At 36.9% G+C, this 23,087-nt stretch overlaps 1 protein-coding gene across 2 annotated transcripts in view; it reads right to left on the bottom strand.

Annotated features, from left to right (window-relative positions):
- The window catches only part of TLL1 (tolloid like 1), a 212,914-nt gene that overhangs the window by 160,353 nt on the left and 29,474 nt on the right, over positions 1-23,087 (bottom strand). The window contains exon 2 of one of the 2 annotated variants that reach the window (XM_059174750.1): positions 20,097-20,202. The exons of the other annotated variant lie outside the window; for it this stretch is intronic. Within the exon in view, the coding sequence (XP_059030733.1) occupies positions 20,097-20,118 (22 nt within the window). The 5' untranslated portion in view covers positions 20,119-20,202. The remainder of the gene's footprint in view (positions 1-20,096; positions 20,203-23,087) is intronic. 2 annotated transcript variants of the gene reach the window in all.

Below are 23,087 nucleotides of genomic sequence, written 5' to 3'. Positions count from 1 at the left end.
TTTCAAATTTAAGTATAAAGAAGGCATCTATTTTAAGTTTTCATATAATCTTGAGCCTATTACAAAGCTTTTCAGAAAAAATATATATATTATATATAAATACATACTGAAAATATATATACACAAATATAAACAGAAAATACGTCTTATTCTCAGATCTAAATGATGTAAAATGATCATGAAATCTGATATAACAAAATCATATTAAATTCTGAAGTACTCTTTATATAGAATAATAAAATAAGCACTTCTAAGAGACAGGATTGAGCAATGTATAACATTTACAGCCATATGGCAGAATAACAATGGAAGAAATAACCTTATAAATCATGAATCCCTACAAAATGCAAGCAAATCTGGCCTCATCCAACACTGTACTCTAGAACCCGCCCACCAGATAACAAAGTTGGCCATGTGCATTCTGCTCTTTCATAATATAGATGATATAGGTAAGATACATGAAAGATCACATATCTATATCACACCTTTCTTAACAATAATAGACACAGGAATATCTAGGAAGACAAAATCTCATGTTATTTTCCTTGAAATAATTTCTACTTTACACATGTTCATATTAATGAGAAGTCTTCTTTTCTTAAACACATTAAGAAATTTCTACTCCCCATACAATCAATTTATCCACCATAAAATTACCAACATCTTTGGTTATTTTTATGCCGTGTGTGTGCGTGCGCATGTGCGTGTCTGTGTGTGTGTGTGTGGAGAGAGAGAGGGATGATGCTATTTGTACAATTCTTAGGAATTTCAACTTCCTGACATCAGTTTCATGGGATTTACACCCAGAAGATTTCTCTAGTTATGCAAATGTGTGATGTACATCTTTTAGTAGAATAATAAGGATAACAAAGAAAAAAAAATAAATCATATTCAAGCAGCAGCAATGGACAGAAAATATGGAATGCAATCATATAATTTTAAGGAAAGAACTAAGTGAATATCTTTATTTTCCAATTAAATATGCAGGGGTTATTCTAAAATATCAAGCATAATCGTACAGGAAAATTGTAGTGTCCTGGTATAAAAAAATGAAGAGAAGAAGCTGATTTGGTAAGGAAAATATCTTTTGATTTTACCATTTGACTTTTATTAAAATGGGTAGGACCCAGAAACAAAAATGCTCAATAAGAAGATGGATATACAGGGCACCTGGATGGCTCAGTGGGTTAAGCCGCTGCCTTCGGCTCAGGTCATGATCTCAGGGTCCTGGGATCGAGTCCCGCATCGGGCTCTCTGCTCAGCAGGGAGCCTGCTTCTCTCTCTCTCTCTCTCTCTGCCTGCCTCTCCATCTACTTGTGATTTCTCTCTGTCAAATAAATAAATAAAATCTTTAAAAAAAAAAAAAAAAAAAAAAGAAGATGGATATACAAAACTGTAGTTTGGTTTAAGCTAGATAGGATATTCTAAGTAATCACTGATGGAAAGGCAGAAGAGTGATAATTATAAAACCCAGAATTATATCAATGTTTAAGAGGTAATATGGATGAAAATGGCACCATAAGAATAGACAGAAAAAGAAGGTAGGCTTGCAAGAGTAAGAGTAAGAAAACCATGAAAATCAAAAGAAAAGAATTTCTAGCAACAGTAGTACATTTTGCCAAATGCCACAAAAGAGTGAAGTTTATATACAAGAAGTCCACAGGGTTATTTAAGGGTATAGCTGCAGACTTCTCTTTTCAGGATGGATGTGGGAAGACATTTCCATACACTTCTACTCCCAGAACTGTCCCTAATCAAGAACTAGAACTCGAGGGAAAGTTTAGACACCATCTAGACTGACACTTAGAAATATCTGTAACCCAAATAGTAAGTAGATAAAGGGAGAGTAAATGACTTAGCAGAATAGAAGAGAGATAGCTTTACAGAAATAATGAAAAGGAAATAATCCAATTTGACTTGTCGAACCCTAGAAAAGTTCAAGTGTGGAAAGCTCCAAGTATAGTGGAAGGCTGAGGTGAGGCTAGGGGTTAAAAACAGCTTAGTCATCTTAAAATCTGTTTAAAAAATTGTTGGGTCCCCAGACTCTATCCCATTCAGATCTGCCAAACTACCCAGAAAAAAAAAAGTTTTATAGATGCTGAACAAACTGAGCCAATCAGACACCAGATTTGAACAACCTGAACCAATCAAAAACTGTATTTGGGGACACTCAGCACAGAATAAATCCATGATGAGAAGTAACATTCAAAACACAATGAATGGCTAAGTGATACTCTGCACAGCCATCAGTGAGATCCACAGCCCCCTCTTCCTGCCTCAAATTTTTAAGATTAGGAGCTTATATTACCTGGAAGGACACTGGGGGCTCTTTCTTTGAAGGTAGAATACCAACAACAACAAAAAAACACATTTACAGATAATTTTAGAGCTACTAGTGAATGACTCAGCTAGTTACTCCACAGTGAAGACCCAAATCCTGCAAGACCCACCCAAACACACAGAACTTCCAATTCGCTTCTTAGTACTTCGCATTTCTAATGATTGGATAGTTAAGAACTATCAGACATCTAAGAAACATATCCAACTTGGGAGAGGAGGGAAGAAGAGCAAAATAAAGAAAAAAAGGAAACTCAAAGGAAATATAAAACAAAGTTTCCAGGAAACCATAATTAATATCCATAGACAGATAAAATGTTATTTAAAACAAGATGCCATGAAATAAGAAGTTAGGAAAAATCTTAAATACGGCTTAAATTAAAATATTTATTAGGAGTGTATGTAAAAAAAAAAAAATCTGTAAGTTGTGGAAACCTACAAGATAGTAGAACAAAAGAAGAAAGGTTTTAGGCAGAAGTCTAGGTCCAGAAAACAGAGTAGTGGTTGCCACGAGATGAGGGTGGGAAAAGGAACTTTTATCCTTTGATTACAAAGGAACACAGGGAAACGGAAGATACTGTGGTAGCAGTTTAATGACCCCATGCATTTGTCAGCATATCACATTGTAAACTTAAAAAGGGCAACTTCTAGTGCATGTAAATTATGTTTGAAAACCAAAAGACATAGAGATGGAGTCTAGGTCCTTTTTGGTTGCTATAACAGAACACCATAGACTGAGTGATTTAGAAACAACAGACACTTATTTCTCACAGTTCTAGAGGCTGAAAAGTCTAAAACCAATGTGGGCAGAGTCAATGTCTGATGAAAACCCATTTCCTAGCTCAAAGCAGGCCAACTACTTGCCACTGTGTCCTCACAAGGAGGTAGGAGCAAAGGAGCTCTCTAGTCTACTTTATAAGGGCACGAATCCTGTTCATGAGGGCTCAACCCTCATAACCAAAATACCTCCCAGAGGCCCCACCTCTAAGAATCATCACATTGGGAAATAGGATTTCATATGTGAATATATGTCAATACATCCCTAGGACAGAGCCCATAGAGATGAAAAATGGGAAAACAAAAGGAAAAAAATTAGAAAGTTAGTCCAGGAGGCCAAACATTCAGGTAAGAATTGCAAAATGAGAAAATGAAGAAAAGGAGAGAAAATTAAAGAAACAATAGAAGAAATCTTCCCCAAACTGAAGAACCAGACTCTCTATATAAAAATGTTTCACCTAGTGCCTTGTCTAATGACTAAAGACTTACACTGAGACAAATGCTTAAGAATTTTAGAACACTGGGTATGAGAAGAGTCAAAAAATGGAGAAATACACAATTTAACAGGAATCAGAATAGCTTCTAAATTTTTACATAATATTAGATGCTAAAGAATATTAAGGTCATCCTTTCAAAATAATTAAAGGAAATTATATCCACTTTATTATTTTATATCCAGTCCATGAAGGAAACAAAACAAATAATAAAAATTACAATTCAGAAAAATCCTAAAATAAAGATATTTGAAATTATACATTAAGAGAACATGGTGTACATAAAAGTATCCATGCATAACTAGCAACACTAATACATAATCTAGTAAAACTCTGGACTTGAAAGAAAAAAAGAAATCCTGTGGGTATCTAGACAAAAGGATTATATAACATATTAAGGAAAGAAAATGATTTTCTTTGAGAGTGTCTTATTTCAGGAAGAAGTAGAGAGTATTATTAAGATTCCCCAAAAAATTAAAATATAAGACAAAGATTTTTACCCAACAAAACTTTCAATATAAAGGACACAGTTACCAACATGAACGAACTCAGAGAATATGGCTACTGTTACCCCTTCTTGCACAATCTACTAGAGAACAAACTTCAGACAACCAGAATGACTGATGAAACATCAATGGAAGAACTTGTGTAAAGCATTAAATAAATATAGAACAAAGAGAAATGAAGATTAGAAGGAAGAAATTATTGTATGTTGCAGCTATCAACTGACCAAAAAAATGAAGGTTAGTAAGTATATCATATTTGTTTTATTATTTTCAGTAATCATAATTGATTAAATAGCCCTGGTATTGTTTTTCTAACAATATTGTGTGTGATATGTGGGATGGAATAATTGTGGAATATTCTAACATCTTCCATGTCCTTAAGAACCAAAGTGAAATAAAAAGATTAAGTAAAAACCCAGGGATCCAATATTTGAATTGGCAGTATCTGAATGAACTCATAATTCAATTTATCTTAAAAAATATATCTATTTCCTAGTTTTTCCAGTGAACAGGCCAAGAAACAATGACTAAAAAAAATAGATGAAGGAATCTTCGAACAGGAGAAGGGAGTAAGAATAATAGAGGGAGCAGGAAATTAGGTATATACAGTAGAGTTTACTCCTCATGAGTCTTATAAATCATATTTGATGATTAAAACAAAAATCACAACACCATCTAATACTCAAGACAATGATACTTATTTTTTCCCAGCTTCATGGAGGTACAACAGTCATATAAACATGTCTTTCTTTAAGATGTATAACGTATTGATTTGACACACTGACATACTGTAAAAGGATTATTACTATAGGCTTAGCTAACACCTCCCTAGGATCATATAACTACCATATCTTTTTGTAGTGAGAACATTTAAGATCATTATCTTAGCAACTTACAAGTATATCGTACATTATTATTAACTATAATCACTCTGCTATACATTAGGTCCCCCGACATACTCATCTAAAAACTGGAAGGCTGTCCTGTTTGACCAATATCTCCTCATTTCCCCACGCCACCCAGCCCCTGGTAACCACCATGCTATCCTCTCTTTGGAGGAAATTGGCTTTTTTAGATTCCACATATAGGTGATACCATACAGTATTTAAGACAATGATACTGACAGATGGAAATGGTAAAGGTACCTAAATGGAAGGAAGGTTTTGTGCTTCATTTAACAGAGTAAAATGCTCATACCAGTAGATAGTGATAAGGCACATATTTATACTGTAAAACCAGAAGCAACCACTAAGAAAACTATATAAAAAACACAATCTATGATGAGCGCTGTGAAATGTGTAAACCTGGCGATTCACAGACCTATACCCCTGGGGATAAAAATACGTTATTTGTTTATTTTTAAAATTAATTAATTAATTTAAAAAATAATAATAAAAAAATAAAATGTTTTTTATCCTTCAAAAAAAACAAAATCAAAACAGTATAATGAAGGATTCTTAATTTTATATAATTGTGGTAAAATGAAGCATAACAAGTATGTTCAAATTAATTCATAATGGATTTTTTAAAAGTAATTGGTCACTTTTAAAGGATGATAGCAATGAAATTACTGCCTTCAAAATTCTAAAAGTAATTGTATAATAAAGAAACATTTATCCTGCCTTTCCTATATGAACTATACCTCTGGGTATAAAAATAAAAGAAGAGAGGCGCCTGGGTGGCTCAGTGGGTTAAGTCTCTGCCTTCAGCTCGGGTCATGATCTCAGGGTCCTGGGATCGAGCCCCGCATCAGGCTCTCTGCTCAGCAAGGTGCCTGCTTCCCCCCCTCTCTCTGCCTGCCTCTCTGCCTACTTGTGATCTCTCTCTCTCTCTGTCAAATAAATAAATAAAATATTTTTAAAAAATAAATAAATAAAAGAAGAAAAATAAGAGGAAAAATATTTCTTTATGAAGCTATATACATGAAAAAGAATCATCATTTTGCAACTCTCAAGGAAGGAATTAATAATTATTATAAGCCTTCAGTGTCAACAGCTACTAATATAAAAAGTTCAAACCAGACATGCTGTGCCTCCTGATAAACAGAACACACTAGCAGAGGGCTCTCACTTGAGTCTGATTATACGTCTGGATCCAATTGCTAAGTGCGGGAAATCTGAACGTGGAAGAACAGGTTGAATGCACCACAAGTCTCATCAGTAAAATGCAGACGATGGTAAACTATAGCAGTTAAAGGGTACATGTTCTCCCTCGGGGAGATTATAAGAGAAAGGAGGAGATTGAAGGGGAACCTGCAGATGAAGAGACTTCAAAGATACATCACACTTTTTAATGGGCCAGACTAAACTATAGTGTCTAGGAAAGCACTCATAGCTGATAAAGCCGTAAACAAAAGTGTTTATTACAAAAATCAGGGTAGTGGTTACGCGTGGAGAATGGGAGAGGCCTCTTACAGGGGTGGGGCACACAGCAGTTTCTGGGGCCAGGGGCAATGTTCTACTTCTTGACCTGGGTGGTGGATACACTTTATAATTCACTAAGCTAAATATTCATTTTGTCTAGTTTCCCACATTTGAGCTTTACTTTTATAATATTAAGGCCTAAAAAGGTTGAACTCAGATTAGGTGCATCAAGTTAGTACTGCATTATATTTATACTTTGCTAGATCAAAAGAGATTGATGTCAGACAAGTAACGCTGATTCTCCCAGCAAAACTTTCTCAGTGTGTTCCTAGGGTGATTAGCAAGAAACATTACTTGTCACAAGATCTGTTGTCACAGAGGTCACAGAGGTATTTCTTCCTTTTTTTTTTTTTTAATGATTTTAATTATTTATTTGAGAGAGCGAGGTGGGGAGAGATTATGTGTGTATAAGCAGAGGAGAGGCACCAGGGAGGGGAGAAGCAGTCTCCTTGCTGAGCAGAGAGCCGGATGCTGGACTCAATCCCAGGACCCCAGGATCATAACCTGAGCAAAAGGCAGAAACCTAACTGACTGAGCCACCAAGGTACCCCAATCACAGAGGCATTTCTAACATGATCTATTTACTGAAGCTTAGTAATGTGAAAAGGCGTGAGTCAGTTGGACATAAATTTTAATCCCGATCCCACAGCTTTTTAGTTTTGTGATTTAGCCTTTCTGATTTTCAGTTTCCTCATCTGCAAAATGGGAGCAACAACTGACACTATTGTTTTTAACACTGGAAATTTTTTTTGCAAAGTGCCGGAAACAGTTTGGGCCCTCAGGAAATATCACCTATTAGTTTGATTACAGAAATTCCTTTTATAATTTTCCCTTTAACAAAATATTGAAGCCTAAAATACTGACTGTTCCATAATAAAAGAAAAACAGAATTCTGTTTCATTCCATCTCCCACTACCAGCTTCCAGCTTCCATGTATTTTGAACCAGTAACAATACAGTTATCTTTTTATTAAGGGATACTGTAGCCATTGTGATAAACACATTAAAATGTACTAGATTCCAGAAAGCACTAACAAGGGGATGAGGCCACCAGGAGACTGGCTAGAGGTGATCCCAGAGTCTGCTGGAATGAGATCAACCAATGGTCAAAAATGTGATATAGAGCAAGGAGAAAACCTGCTCCTTCATCTTTGCTTTTTCTTTTCGAGTGAACTTCTTCCTCACTGCCTTTAGCTCCCTGGGTCGTTCTCTTAAAGCTGGATGTGAGCTCTTTGTGTCTGACTTAAGAGCTCCACTTCTGTACGTTTTAAAAGACATCTGAATCATTACCTGACACCGGCGCTCCATCCTATAAAGTCTAGTCGCCAGGACTAACACACAGTGGAAGTCACATCCCGGAGGTTACAGAAATGATTTTCTGAAAACACCACAGTGTTTTAAAAATTATTTCCTCTCTGATAAAGACTGTCTCCCAGCAGGCATTCTGCACTGAAAGAGTGAGGATGGATGCCACCCTGAGAAGGAGGTGGATATGACCTAGGGGAATTTCCATCAAAACACAAAGGAGAAATAAAAGGAGCTCATGGAAATTTAAAGGATAAAGAGGAGCAGCGGGGAATCAGGCATCAAGAGTGTGGAAATAGCACAGGGAGAGGAGCCGCTCAGGCATGCTGAAAGAAAAGCTGAAGACTGAGGGCTGTAGAAAAGGAGCGGGTGCCAGTGGAGTGGACCTACTCGGAATAAAACGCCAGTTAGCTCTCCCAAGCCCCCCACAACCCTCGCGGGTCAAGGAAGGCATTCAGGACACTTCTTCATGCCCTGTGCAGGATACAAAAGTAGTCGATTGTGCTGGATAATATTTTCAAGGGAGTTACAGCAGTCAAAGTGATCCTGAAATTAAAAGAGGAAGGACAGACTGCCAAGACAGATGGACTGCCATCGTTGGGATTTTCAACCATGGTTGCATCAGTAGGACCATAGCTTCATCGTCCCTGATTTCCACAGGGAACACCAGCCAAGGAAACAGCAATGGACACAAGCCCAGAATTTTCACCCCCAAGCAAAGACCAGCGAGAACCCTGAAACACTCAGATCTGAGACTTCCTCTCCCTTGAGAGGGCCATGTCACAAGCCGGCCCTCCCTCCCGGCCCCTGTACACCCAGAGAACATCTCAGGGAGTCTGTGAGGAAAAACTGATCAGACAGAGAAGTGAACTTACTGAACAATTATGCAACATGAAATTAAGGTAACTACTTGGTGCCTTAGGTACCCACCACCCTCCATCAACAGCACCACCAGCATGCAAAGGAAGCTTGAAGAACAAGACACAGGAAAGAGAAAAGCTAGGGTTTGATTTCCGGTTGGTTTTCAGGTTTTGGTTTGGGAGTTTGGGGGTGGGGGCTGGGCACATGCGGTACCATATGAACCTATTTGAGAAATTTCATATGTAAGGGCCTATTTAGCCAGAGCAGCCCCCCACCTCGGTTGAACAGCCATTTTGTTGTTATACAGTAAAGCTTAAATTGACCCTGCCCACCCCAGGGGAACTTACTTAAAAGCAAGTCCGGGAAACCAGTCCCAGGTAACAGCCTAAATACAAGGGTGGGTCAGGTCAGGTGGAGACATTCAATCAGTGGGGGCATGTACTGTCTCTTAGCTACCAAGGTGATAGGCTAGTTTCCACAGCTACTATGGGGTGAACTGTAATTCAATTAGCCACCTGTGTGTGGCCAGGCCCAACCACGTGGCCTTTGCTCTATAAAAGTTAGTCTGGAAAGCAGGGAGGGGTAGTCCTCTCTGTAAGGGGCGGCACCGACCAATTGTACTGTTTGACGGTGGGTTTGATTCTTGATGCTTGGCATGAAATAAAGCTTTGCTTGACCTTTGCTTTGCATCAGTCTTGCTCCTTTGACCATGGACCCATTTTTGGGGGACCTAACATTGGGGACCCAACATCATATACTTAAAGCAGCTTTAGCATTCTAATCAGAAGCCGTAAATGTACCAGGTACCCTAGGTGTCCTACAGGACAGCTGATAAGCATAGGATTTTATCTGATCAACACTTGAGCTGTAGCTTTCACAGCTCTCTGCCATACATCAGACAGTTCAATGTCACAGGTTTTTTCCACAGTGCAGAAAAGCTTGTCTCAAAGCAAATTTAAATTTTCAAATCATTACAAAACGGAAGGAAGGCTTTTTTTCACGCTCACGGGAACATAACACACTACTAATTTTAATATATTTGAAGGTACTGTTAATGTATTCATAATGTTTTAAGTATTACATATTTATAATTAATTTATATAAGCATATACATAATGGCTAAATGATTATTAAATTATATATGTTTTAAAATATTCTTCTTACAAGGAGCGCCTGGGTGGCTCTGTTGAATAAAACATCCATCCTCCTCTTGATTTCAGCTCAGGTCATGATCTCAGGGTCGTCGAAATCCAGCCCCACACTGGGCTCGGCGCTGAGTGCAGAGCCTGCTTCAGAATCTCCGTCTCCCTTTCCCTGTAGCCCTCCCTGTTCATGCGTGCTCTCAGTCTCTATTAAAAAGTATATTTTTTCCTGACAAGTCCTTTAATAACAACAGATTGTCCTAAAGTCCTTTAACAACAACAGATTACACATGAATTCTAAAGGACAGCGAGACATCTGAATTGTGGATGCCAGAATGTCCAACTAAACACAGTACCACCTTCCCACTCTCAGTCCTCAGCCTCCATTTCTCACCTCATGTCCGAGTTCTGTCTTCCAAGATAGGTGAGGTTACTGCAAATCCTGACAAGCATCCCCATTGTGAAAAGTTTTTAAGTCATCCCTATTTATTAACCTGCCCTATTGTTCCCATGTAAACAGATAGATACAGATGGAACAGACAGAACTGTTGTTACACAGACAGAACTTTATAAAGATGATGCGAATCAGGGATGGGGAGTACTTTCTGATGAGGATACTCACTTTCTACCCACAGAAAGTATTAACTGAGAAAGTCCCAGTATAAAGAAAAAATCTGGAAGAGACGGTGATACAAGAAACAGGTTAAATAACAATTTCAGACTCACAAGCCTATGTTGACATGTGGAAGAGCTGAAATAGCAATGCTTTAAGAAAAGGAGGTAAGGGTTGGGAGGGGAGATTCACATGAGTGTGGACTAAGAGGGAAACTACTGATCTCAAATATCTCTGGTGGCTTCTTTGCTTTTACTTCTCACCTCTCTTCACTGTAACCTTAGTGCTTGCCCAAGATTAGTTGCAGAGTAGGTGGAGATAAGTGATGTGGAATACTGAACCCTAAGGATCTCACTGCCTCCTCCACAATATGCCCCCCCCAACCCCGGCTTTTCCCACAAAGGTAAATCCCAGCCAGTGAGTCCACTTACAGTCAAACTCTATCAGTCACTCCTCTCACATTGTTATTGAGAATTAGAAGAGCTTCCACTTTCCTCCTAAATGCCATACAGGGGACTATACCCTCTGCTTCTCAATTATCCACCACCTGCAAAAAAAATCTTGACTTTGCCTCAAGCCACTTTCTCTTTGTGAAGAATCTCACAAAGATTCCTCAGAATGAACTGCTGAATGGAGAACAACCCCGAGCAGAATATAAGGCTAGACCTTGCAGTCTCCAGTACGGGCACACTTGAATGCACTAACTTTAAAGGAAGAGAAAAATGAACTCAACAGAAACCTGGGTAAAAAACAAAGCTGAGAAGAAGCTTAAAAATTAAACTGAGCTCAGAACTGAAAACTACCAAATTATGACTCAAGATAACTTTCCTAAGTTATTAAAACAGTTCTCTGCCATTCTTAATACATTAGTCATGGACGACAGTGACTTGGCTTTCAATGTCATGAAACATAACTATTCATTTGTATCAACAAATCCATGCAATAAATTACACATGGCATTTTATTAGTTGCCTTTCTTACAAGCTAAAGTCTTTAAATGTATTCACAACTAAAAAATGTCATCTATAAAATAAGAATAATAATTATCCTACTTCAAAGAGTTGTTGAAAAAATTATGAGTACTTAGAACAATGTCTAACACAGAATAAGCACCTTCTTATTTTACATTCAGCACAAGATCGCATTCGGCAAACATAAACATTTACTATTGTTATGATTATTTATTCATTTCCCAAATATAGCTGGTGACATGCTATTCAAGATCACTTCACAGCCCCTTATTACTATATGCATATGTGTTTTCTGGAGTGCCTACAAAGCTGAAAGACATATTTCCTTTTATATATTCTTTCAACACCTGCATTTTTAAAGAATTTCTCAAGTATTAGAAAGCAAATAAGATGCAAAGAAAGTATTTGGGGTTCCACTTCTTCAAAAGAAAAGAATTTCATTTACCTAGGTGAATAATGACCCTGAGAGAATTTACCTAAATCGCAGAAATTAGTTTGTGTTTACAAAAAATCATTTCTTTAAAGCAAGGGTCAGCAAACTTTAAGGTAGCAAATATTTTATTTTGCCTTGGTGGGCCATAAATTCTCTGTTGCAACTATTTAACTCTGCCATTGTAATACAAAAGCAGCCACAAACTGCATGTAAATGAATGTGACTGTTGCAGCAAAACTATTCTAGCTCAAAAGCATGCAATAAATAATTATCCATAGGGAAAACAAAGTCTAATTGATGATTTAAAAAAAATATGCACCGACTGCATGATGAACAGTCTTTAAGAACTCAAAATATTTTAAATTCTCACATATCACACTTACTGATCATTCATCCATTAAATCTTCATAATAGTTCCTTTGCTATTATCGCTGGGGTCTATACATCTCAAAGGGGGACATGTTGCCTTAGAACAGATTAATTTGTACCTTCTACTCCTCTTACCAACATGATAAAGACAACTGAACTCCTGTGATTTCTGGGAAAATGCCCCTGGCCTTGATTTCTGAACAATCCCCCTTAGCTCAATCCAGATTAAAAAGTATTGGCTTAATTCAGTGGCTAAATTAGCAAAGCTCCACTAATCAACTCCAGCCAAGTCAGCTCTTTACTGAGATATTTATTAGATTAAGTGATGTTTTGACAAATTCATAATGAATAGTTAATCATGAATTTTACATTCTACTTGGGGTAGGGGGGAGGGGTTGCCAAAAATCCAACTACTTAGAATTTAATCATATAAACAGGGAACTAACTGCCATCAAGGTTGGAAAAATACTTACTTGTATTATATAAACTTTTACTTCTCAAATACTATAAGACTACTTCCTAAGTCCTGAGCAATGAACAGCAGGTATTACTAGATTTACTTCTAGAAGAAGTTCAGAAATTGAGAAATGAAGTGTCAGAGAGTCTACTGCTTGGGGGACAGATCCCCTGAACTCTCATCCAGTCACTGTAATATCTACTACCTAACTTCTTTTTATATCAGGATATTTCCAAAGGAAAGCAACCGAAGGAGTTATTCCATTTAAACTCACTTCTCCTGAGACAAGTCAGACTTGCTGAGGGAAAACTCACACAAATTCTTTCTACTTCTTTACAGATGATAGAAAGATGAATTTCCCACAATACTCTGTGTGTCCTTTTATGACATCATCTAAAGGAAGATACTGATTTCCACGGACACAAAAGAAAATCAGGTGTGATGGTGGCTGAAGCCAAGGAGAGAGCCGCTTGCTAGGCAATGCTGAGCAGCATTTGGTTACCCAAAGCCAAAAACTGGCACTGCCTATTGCCAATCTGTGCCAGAAGTCTTCACACTACTTCTGCCATCATGTTCTCTATTTGTTTAGGATGGCTGAGCGGGATGGCACTCTATTCGGTGCACCTGCATTTGTGAACTAAATCAGCAATTTTAATTACCCAAGTTCATGGCCGCAGGGAGGTTATTAAAATTCAAAATTACCTCAAGGTTATTTGATGGTGGAAAATATCAGGCACTTTTTTTTTTAAATTGGATTTGTTGTTCCTGACTTTTCGGCACCATGAGCCACGACGTTAGCAAAAAAGCAGCAGGGGAGGCACAAGTTAAGACAAATAGGAGAGCTGGGAGCCTGAGGGAATCCTCAGGTTGGACTGGAATGGAGGCTGGTTGCACTTGGGATGCACCCACTGGAAATGAATGAATGGCTAAGGTGTAACGTCCAGAGTGAAGCAGGGATGTTTACTTTTTGCAGCTTCATGATTCTTTTGGAAGGTTTAAGTATTTTAAGGCAATACAAGAAGACTAATTTTATGCAGTGATCATGTTCCAGCCTTCCTGAAACTTCTCAACATATTCCAGGATTGTCATAATTCTAAGCCTTTACTTATGCCATCTCTTTTGCCTGGAATGCCCTTCCTCCCCTTCAGGGAAATCCCTCCTCTATCCTTCCAATAGTCAATCAAGTTCTACTTTCCTTCTGAGGAGATTGTACCCAACTCTCTTTACCTCCAGCAGCAGCTGTCACTCCCTGTTCTTTAGAACTTCGATCACACTTTTCTTACAAGGCTCACCATGGTGCATGGTCACATCTGTTTACATGTCTGTCTCCCCAGTTAAATCACAGGCATTTAGAAATCAGAACCACAGCCTCTGGTCTTCTGTACCATTTCACTCATAGACTCTAGTATGTTATTTGACACAGAGGAGGTGCTCATGTCAGGTTGAATAAATTGTTTAGCCAAACTGTTTCAACTTTGTTGGACTAGGAGAAACCTTAGATCCTGTTCAGTTCTGATTTGAGAAACAAAGAAATGAAAGAGTTTAAGCAACATGGTCAAGTCACAGCTACCCAACAGATCTCCTGACTCCCTTTTCCCTCTGTACAATACCACGCCTTGAGAAATGACTTGAAAGATTCCATTAGCACAAAGTAGTGAGTGCCACTTACTCTTACCCTCACCAAGCTACACATACCTATTTAAGAAAGAGGAGAAGAGGGGCACATGGGTGGCTCAGTTGGTTAAGAAATTGCCTTCGGCTAATGTCATGATCCTGGAGTCTTGGGATCGAGTCCCTCCTTCTGACCCTGCCTCCTCTCAGGCGTTCTCTCTCATTCTCTCTCTCTCAAATAAATAAAGTCTTAAAAAAAGAAAGTAAGAAGGAAACTGAAAAAGAAAAGATATAAGGAAGAAGCCAAATTATAAATACACGTAGATCAGGGTTTCTCAACCTCAGCACTACTGACATTTTGAACTGTATAATCCTTTGTTGTCTGGGACTTTCCTGTGCTTTGTGGGATGTTTAGCAGCATCCCCGACCTTTACTCACGTACATGCCAGTAACAGATCACCTCCCCAATTGTGACAACCAAAAATGCTTCTAGACATTGTCAAATGTCCCCAGGGGGCAAAATTGCTCCAGGTTGAGACTAACGACTACCCCTGATGACCAATCTCAGAGGAGGTAATCTTTACCTGACTTCAAGCACAGTACCAGTAAATTAGCATGTTTAGTATACTGGCTTCAAACCAATATTCCCATATTAGCACCGAAGCCAGAACCTGAAATACTTAATCTCCTTCCATTTTTATCAATCCATTTTATTAAAAACAATGATGTTGTCACTTGGTCTATAGCTGTTAATACAACAACTAGAGCAGAAAAAGAAAGAAAGAGAGAGAGAAGAAAAAAAGAAAGAGAGAAAGGAAGAAAAGAAGGAAGGAAGGAAGGCTGGCCAGCCGGCCTATCTAAAACTTCTAGTTCTAAAAAAGAATTGAACACCCTTAACATGTCCTAGAGATAACCATAATGATTCTTACTTTAGTTTTACCTTAAACTTGATTTGAAGTCCCCCCTTGGTATCAAACATAAGAATCAAAAATTCAATATTTCTACACAATATAGTCTAAGGAAAAAAATTAGTGAGAGAGGAAGCAAATATCCTTGACTTGATTTTTAGTATCTATCTTCCCAAAGCCATGCCCTCCTCTACGCCCTAATTGAGATTTTAATGTACTTGTGGGTTTTTTTGTTTGTTTGTTTGAAATTTAGAGTTCTGTTCTATTTTCTAACTAAGTAGTATAACAACAAATTCGCATTTCAAAACTGAAATATTAAGCGTGAATAGTCAATGGACAAAGCTATTACTTTTTGTTTTTTATTAAAAAAAAAAAAGAGTGTAAACCTACCTAGTCTACTCCATTCATCTAGTCCAATAAAGCCTTATCGTGACTTAATAAGTAGAATCCAAAGCGTACTTGTTCCATTGTATAAACCGTGAGGTTCCATTATTGCAAAGTTAATGAAACAACAGTCAGCAACACAGATGTCCGGCTGGGAGTTCTTGGAGCCTGGCCTCCAGCTCGTGGCCTTGACCGGGCCCCACTGGATGGCAACAGTCCACTCCAGCTTAAAAATCCATGAAGACAACATATGGTGCTATTGCCAGCTACGATGTCAAGGGCAAGAGCAGGGATTCCAGAGACTCAGGTGATTTCAACACCACACTGTGCAAATTGGATCCAAAAGATACTAAAGTTTCACCACTCTGCTTCTGCTTCCCGAGACACAGTAGTCTCCCATTTCCCACCCCATCTTACATACCCCTCTGGTCTTACTGTCCCCTTCATGTAAGAACTACAGCCAATTGCAAATGGCCAATCACATGATATCCAAATCAAACTTGATTTGGATATCCAAATTTGATTTCTTGAGGGGTTTTGTCTAGTTGCCCATATTTTTAAATGCACTTCAGAGGAATATCACAGTTTTAAGTATGAAATTTTTAGCCAGAAACTTCCATCCTCCTCACTATCTCCTCAGTAATGCCTTAAAACCTGAATTCCTCTGTTTAAAAAGTATAGATGGTAGATGGAACTACACACACACACACTCACACATGAAATTTTACTTCTACTGCAATTCACAGGCTCCTAAGGTATCTGAGCATCTGGGATGCTACAAGACTGGCAAAAGTTGTCATTACTGCCACCCACCCTTTGAACTATGATAGTATTCAAAATCTAATTTCTCATTTAAATTTAAGTTTCATTTGAAAATTCTATTATTTTCCTACCCCAAAGCTTCATTAAATAGCATAGAAACAATTCTGATATTTCAAATTCACTTTTCCAATAATTAAGATCATAACTATACTTTACTTAAAATAAGTACTTTACTTACTAAACTTTGAAATCTGATACATAAAATGGTGATAATCTGCTAATTCTAAAAGTCAGCAACTTCTGATTATTGACAAAGAGTATTTGTATTTGTATTTGTATTTGGGGGATCTGATAATATTTTAGGGAAAACTTCCCATTTTTCCCATTGCCCTGTGGCTTGGAAGCAGGGCTACTGCATCTGATTCTACTATTTATACATTTGCAACAGATCCTGGGTGGCAAATTGGGGCCTAAACCCAGCCCAGCGTCAGTGCCAAGCCACACCTGAAAGGAAAAGTGCATTACTAGGATTCTTGAGCTCAGAGGGGGCAAGTTCTTGTAATTTATCAAAGACAAGTACAGGCTAGTTAATGGCATCCCTACCTGAGAGACAGGTACGCTACAGCAGCTTGCAGAACACTACAATGTGGAACACCAGGCAAAGAAAAAAGTCTCAAGTGACCAGAGGCTGACCTTCCAGAATCTTGTGCTGGCTACCAAATCCTAACCCTCAGAGGAGTAGGCTCTGTCTAAAGATCATTTTCCAAAAATCCTAATTTTTACACATATAATTCTGAAAATCCTAAATCAATGCTAACAAATAATCCAAATTATTGAAGTAATGCCCTGTTTTTTAACTTTCATGTCTTTACCAGCACCAGTGTCTAAGCAACAGGGAAAATTTAAAAATTCAACATGGCACATGAATCCCCTTTAAGCTGATATTCCTTATGATTGTTATGTTTGAGAAAAATACTTCTGAGGTGTCCATGGTCAAGTTAGGGCGTGTACGTCTACAGAAATCATTCTAAAATCTTGGGACAGAGAACAGAGAACAAGGAAGGAGAGCAAGAAGAGACATGGGAAGAAAGGCAGGGAAGGCAAAAGATGACTATAATAAAGAAATGAAGGGAACAAGGGAGAAAAAGCAACGCCAATTTTCTGCCTTAGGGTAATTACTGAATGGTAAACAATATTCACGCAAATATTCAGCTTTCTAAGCTACTCTTTCAACTACAGGTTTCAAAAAACAAACAACTAGTAACAAAGAATCACAACAAGTATTTGATTCTAATAAGTTTATATAGTTTCAAAACAGATACTCCTCTTGATTTAAGATGTTTAAATTACGAATGCCAAGATAAATAAGTCCTTTACCTCCTGTTACCCATTCATTTTTGGCCTTTTCCTCCCTTCCCAGTGCGCTTGGCCCAGGTCAACTGGTGTGTGTTTTTTCCCTGGGCTCCAGTCAACTATTCTGAAATCAGCCCTGACAAGCAGCAGCAATCCTGATAAAAAGAACCCATCTTACCAGGATTGCTCTTTGTCTTTCTCTTTCCTCCAAGAACCTTCTTTCCACCTCCGAACCAAAAAATTCAACTTTGGCTGTTATCCTGTTTACACAATTCAGATTTCTATGTGCTTCTCAAACTCTGCTTACTTTTCCTTTTTAATGCATTATTTTTCTGTTTCTGTTCTTCCCTGAGTTTTCATTCTAAACATGTGGTGTGGTTTTTAGAAAAGTGGTTTTCTGTTTGTTTTGGGTTTTTTTTTTTTTTTATAATTTTGAATGGTATTGATACAGCTAAAGAGTTTCAAATCACAGAAGAGCCTCAGCCAAAGTGTGGCTAGACACACCTGTCAATGCTACCTGTATCTTTATTACTCACTGGGGACCAAAGAATGCTCTCCTTCTTCTGGTCCAGCAGCTTAGAGCTTCCCCTTACTACAAAACATCAAGGGAAAGATGTCAAAAAAAACTTTTTACAAAACCTGCCAGGATCTCTAAGTGACATAATATTGATAAAGAAGAAGGTCTACAGGGTACAAAACATAAGGTCAAGAGACAATCAGGAAAGTCCCACCATCCTTGCAAAATAGGGGAGAGGGAAGAAGAGAATGCAGAGAGAGAGAAAGAGGAGCGGGGAAGTTAGAGAAAGGGTAGAGGAGGGAGAGGTAGGAGGGCCCATGAAGACAGTCTGATCCAGGATATGCCACGGAACTAAAGTTGCTTTTTGTAAATATTTTTGTGTTATTCCGCGAATTTCAGCCTACTCTATATCTTACTTACTTTGCTACTTGCTCTTTTATCTTTAAATAGAAGTTATATAAAGAAGAAAATCTTCCTTAAGGTCGCTGGATAAAATACCCATATTTAAAGCATTTTGTTCTAAGTCTTGCACCCAAAAGATCAACAAATCTTTTACAGCCTCTTAAAGTGAACAAAATAATTTTACATGTGTCATCTCATTTCATCTTCACAACAACCTAGAAGGGTAGGCACTCGCAGAACTTAAACGACACTCTAGTAAACTGGGGAATGGGAATCTAAAATGTATGTATGATTTTTTGTTCTATATACCATGTTCTTTTCAGTATTTGTTATTTTAACATGTTATAGGATGGTTTTAATTAAGGAAATAGCGATACATTAAACATTAATTTATGTGATATGAATTCAAAGTTGTTTATCAGAGTTAGATGCAAGCCATTATATAGAAAAATAGAAACTAACTTGAATCTTTACTTACTGTAGAACCTTGCTTTCCCTTCTATATAATGAAGTATTATAATTTTATATACATATATATAAGACTATATAACTATACATATATAACTATATATATAATCATATATATGTGTGTGTATATATTTATAAAACTTGAACAAGAGCTCAAGAGTTCAACTGTACATGATCTTTAAATACCATTATTTTATAACTTATAAACAGAAAATCTATTTGAAAAGAGATTTAGATCCTCAGGACTTGATGAGAATTAAACTTAATGTATACAATAATTTCTTCTCTTTGTTCATGATGGAAATTTCATCTTAACATAAGCATCATAACTTCATTAATTTTCCCTAAAGGAAAAACTCAATCCCTGCAATTTATCACAAATGCACATTATTTCTACTATTTTTATTACCTATTTGTACATATACCAAGTATATTCTGCTACATCTTACTTAGTTGTTACCTTGGGAATTCCTACATGGTTGGGAATTCATGAAGTAATATCTTTGAAAAGAAATAAATCTGTACTGAACAAAAAGGTCCAACAATGTTCAAACTATAGCAAAATTAAAACTATTGTCAAAGACATATTTGTAGATTTGCCCACTTAAGCATTTATGAGTCTATTTATGCTCAGCTTTAAAGTCCAAGAAAATTTTCAATTAGACTCTCTAAGTTTTCCCTAAACTATAATTGATGCATGTTTTCCAAGTAACTCCAGTTTCCTCAAAGTAATATTTTCAAGGAATTGAAAATATCAGTGGGCAATCCTAAGTGTGTGTGTGGGGGGAATGAATGCATCACATCTTTAAACTATGCTTTTCACCACAGATGCATAAGAATTTATTTGAGGAACACTTTCATAATTTTATTTTAAGTCAGTGGCAATATTTGGGGGTATGATGATGACATAAAACACACACTGAAAATAATCGTTTATATGGCTGACTTCATACAGACGTAAATCACTGAAGGGATTTAGCCCCCCAAATTAGGAAGTCACTTACATTGACTCTGACCTCCCATCATGAGAAGTCCAGGTGCTTCTTCTTGAACTTCAAGGGCTCGGGCAGCCCAGGCATTGCCCCAACACTGCTTAGAGCAGTGGTCAGTCTGGAAGTAAAGAAGCACAGTAGTATCCCAGAGTGAGTGTTTTAAACAAGGCCTTCAAGAGGCACTAACACTGCATCCATGTTTGGCCACATGCCATTTGAGACTACAACATTATCCCACCACAGCAAGAAATGGTGATGAAAACCTAGAATGAGCTGTATTTATTCAAAGAATATATCATAAAAGGGTTATCAACACATTTTTCCGTATTGCCATGAGAAATTAGCTTTAGTCTAATGAAATTACACCTCCATATTTCAAAAAATTCTGGAACACACAGAAAGTCAATTAATTATAGAATGCATATGAATTATATTGTTGTTTATAAATAACAAAATCATAAGTATATCATAATATAGGTAAAATTATTTTAAATGAGTTTTCATTATAGAATATGTTTTATTTATTCTACCATCTTTGAAATAATTTAATATATATCCCATGACTAATCTAATAAACATATATTCCATTATTACTGAATAAAGTACAATATAAATTCATTACTATATACTGCATTAAACTCAGACCAACTAGAAATGGCACTATACTTTATCCTGGCCAAAGAGAACTCTATGGAACAGCCTGCCCAGTCCAGTGCAGGTATTTAGACTCTATTCCAACATCTTCACTCATTCCCCAGTGTTTTAGGAAACACAAATGTATGATATCCCTAAGTCTCATCCCCCAAAATAAGACCTGACTACACATGAGACATCTATTCCAAGGGTTTTGGAGATGACACAAACTCTAAAAATAACACACTCTGGAGTAGCCAAAAGAAAGCTGTGCAGGAGACTAGAAAAAACACTGGTTTAAGAGGAAACCAAGATTCTGTTTCAGTTCTGAAGGTAAATAGCTCCATGACCTCACCAAGATCTAGATCCATTCTCTTGTGTCCTTTGTAAATGTTGGCAAAAGCAACACACACACACACACACACACACACACACTCCAGATGATGACTCTGACATTAATCACAAGGGGTGCTTTTGAAAAGTAGAACTAAATAGTCCCAATTCACAGAGATTCTAATTTAATATAATTGGAATATAACAAAACATAAGTATTCTTTAAAAACTTCCTGAAATAAAAATTAAAAATCTAGAATTCCAGATGATCCAGAAGCTTCCTCCCAGCCCACAAAATTTTATGATTCTGTACCATAGCTTATTTTGTCACTCACACAATACACACCCACACACACACACACACACACATATATATATGGTGGGGTGGATAAAATATAACTACCCAACAACTCTCTAGCTAATATTTTCATTAGTCTAAAATTACATCTACAATTAACTCAGTATCTTTATTCACTTGCTATGAAAAATTAGCATCTTTACATTGCAATTTTTTAAGTTTATTTTTTAAGTATTTTAGAAAACTAAAATTTTGATGTCTCACTTTTTAAGAATTCTACATTTTTTATTTTTGAGTTGTACTCATCTACAATTCTAACATTTTGGAAATCTAAGAGGAAACTGAAAAGCAGTAATCAACACTAAAACCTAGGAGAGAAAAAAAATCTTTTAAAGGACAACAGTTATGAAATAAACCTAATCTTAACCTAAATGTGCTTTATGGATGACTCATACTTTTGTGCAAACAACTATAAGAATTACAGTGTGTATGCATTATTGACAGGAAGTGAAGATGTAAATCCTATAAATACTCAGAAGCATAATCCCCTGTGAAAGTAAATATCAGCTATAAATAAAAAGCAAAATGAATTAAACAAAGTATAAATATGAAATGTTGTAAATACACCAGTCATTCACCAGCATTTTCTGAGGTTACCACTAATAAAAGTTGTTAGAGCTGATATTACTAAATACCACAATTTGTAGGGTACGATCATTATCCCCATTTTATATTTAAGGAAGAAAGATCAGAGAATTTGAGTAACTTCTTCAGGTTTGCACACTTAGAAATATCACCACTAGAATTTAAATCTAAGCCAACCTTGACTCCAGAGATTCTGACCCTCTAAACGTTCTAGCAGAGTATTCGAATAAAGGAGAGGTCATTTTTAGGTAGTCCTTCATTTTGATTTATACTAGTCAAATATGAGAAGCAAAGCCAACTTTTTTTTTTCCCCCCCAGAAAAGGCTTTTGAAGAATCTATGTAAAGTTCATGGACCTTTTCTACAAATGTTAATTTCATTTCCATACTTTCACAGAAACACACTGATCAAGAAATACCATATGCATTTATTTATATATGAATGAAAAACAGAGTGGAAAGTTGGCCCAGAAATACCACAGAATATATAAGCCCACAGTCAATTCTAGTGTATTGAACAAGAAGCCCAAAAATTGCTTTCACAAAAAATACATGAAGAAAAGAAGAGTCATCAATCCTTCTAAAAGTAGGAGTTTCAATCATCTTGTAGAAGGCCTTTTTTCATCTTTGAGAATACTCATGACCTTTCTGACATTTTATGTGAAGAAGTCTTGGGCAAATGCTCAAATTTGAATGTAAAAACAAGCAGAACCAGTTCTTTAAAGATCTTTTGGTTCTAGCTCCTGTTCTGCCAATGACTAACCTTATTCTCCCTGAGCCTCACTTTTCTTCACTTAGAAAAATGAGAGGGTTGAACTATATATATTGGTGAGTTTTCCCCCAAATAATTAAGGAAAATTTCAAACATGGCACAAAGTTGAAAGAGTCATTTAATAAACACCCTTAAGTCCTCCATCTACATTTTACCATTAACATGTTAGTATCCTTGCTTCATTGTGCTTCCAGCCATCAATCTACCTCAGTTAGGGTGTACTTCCAAATCAATCACAGACATCAGCACGTTATGTTAAAGTCAACATCAACAACAACAACAACAGTTAAACAAAAGTTTAACATCCCTAATATTTTAGCGTGC

The sequence above is a fragment of the Mustela lutreola genome, chromosome 1 (genome assembly GCF_030435805.1).
Source record: "Mustela lutreola isolate mMusLut2 chromosome 1, mMusLut2.pri, whole genome shotgun sequence".
Taxonomy (NCBI): Eukaryota; Metazoa; Chordata; class Mammalia; order Carnivora; family Mustelidae; genus Mustela; species Mustela lutreola.
The sequence above is the reverse complement of the archived record's forward strand: the minus strand, read 5'-3'. Positions and strand labels throughout refer to the sequence as shown.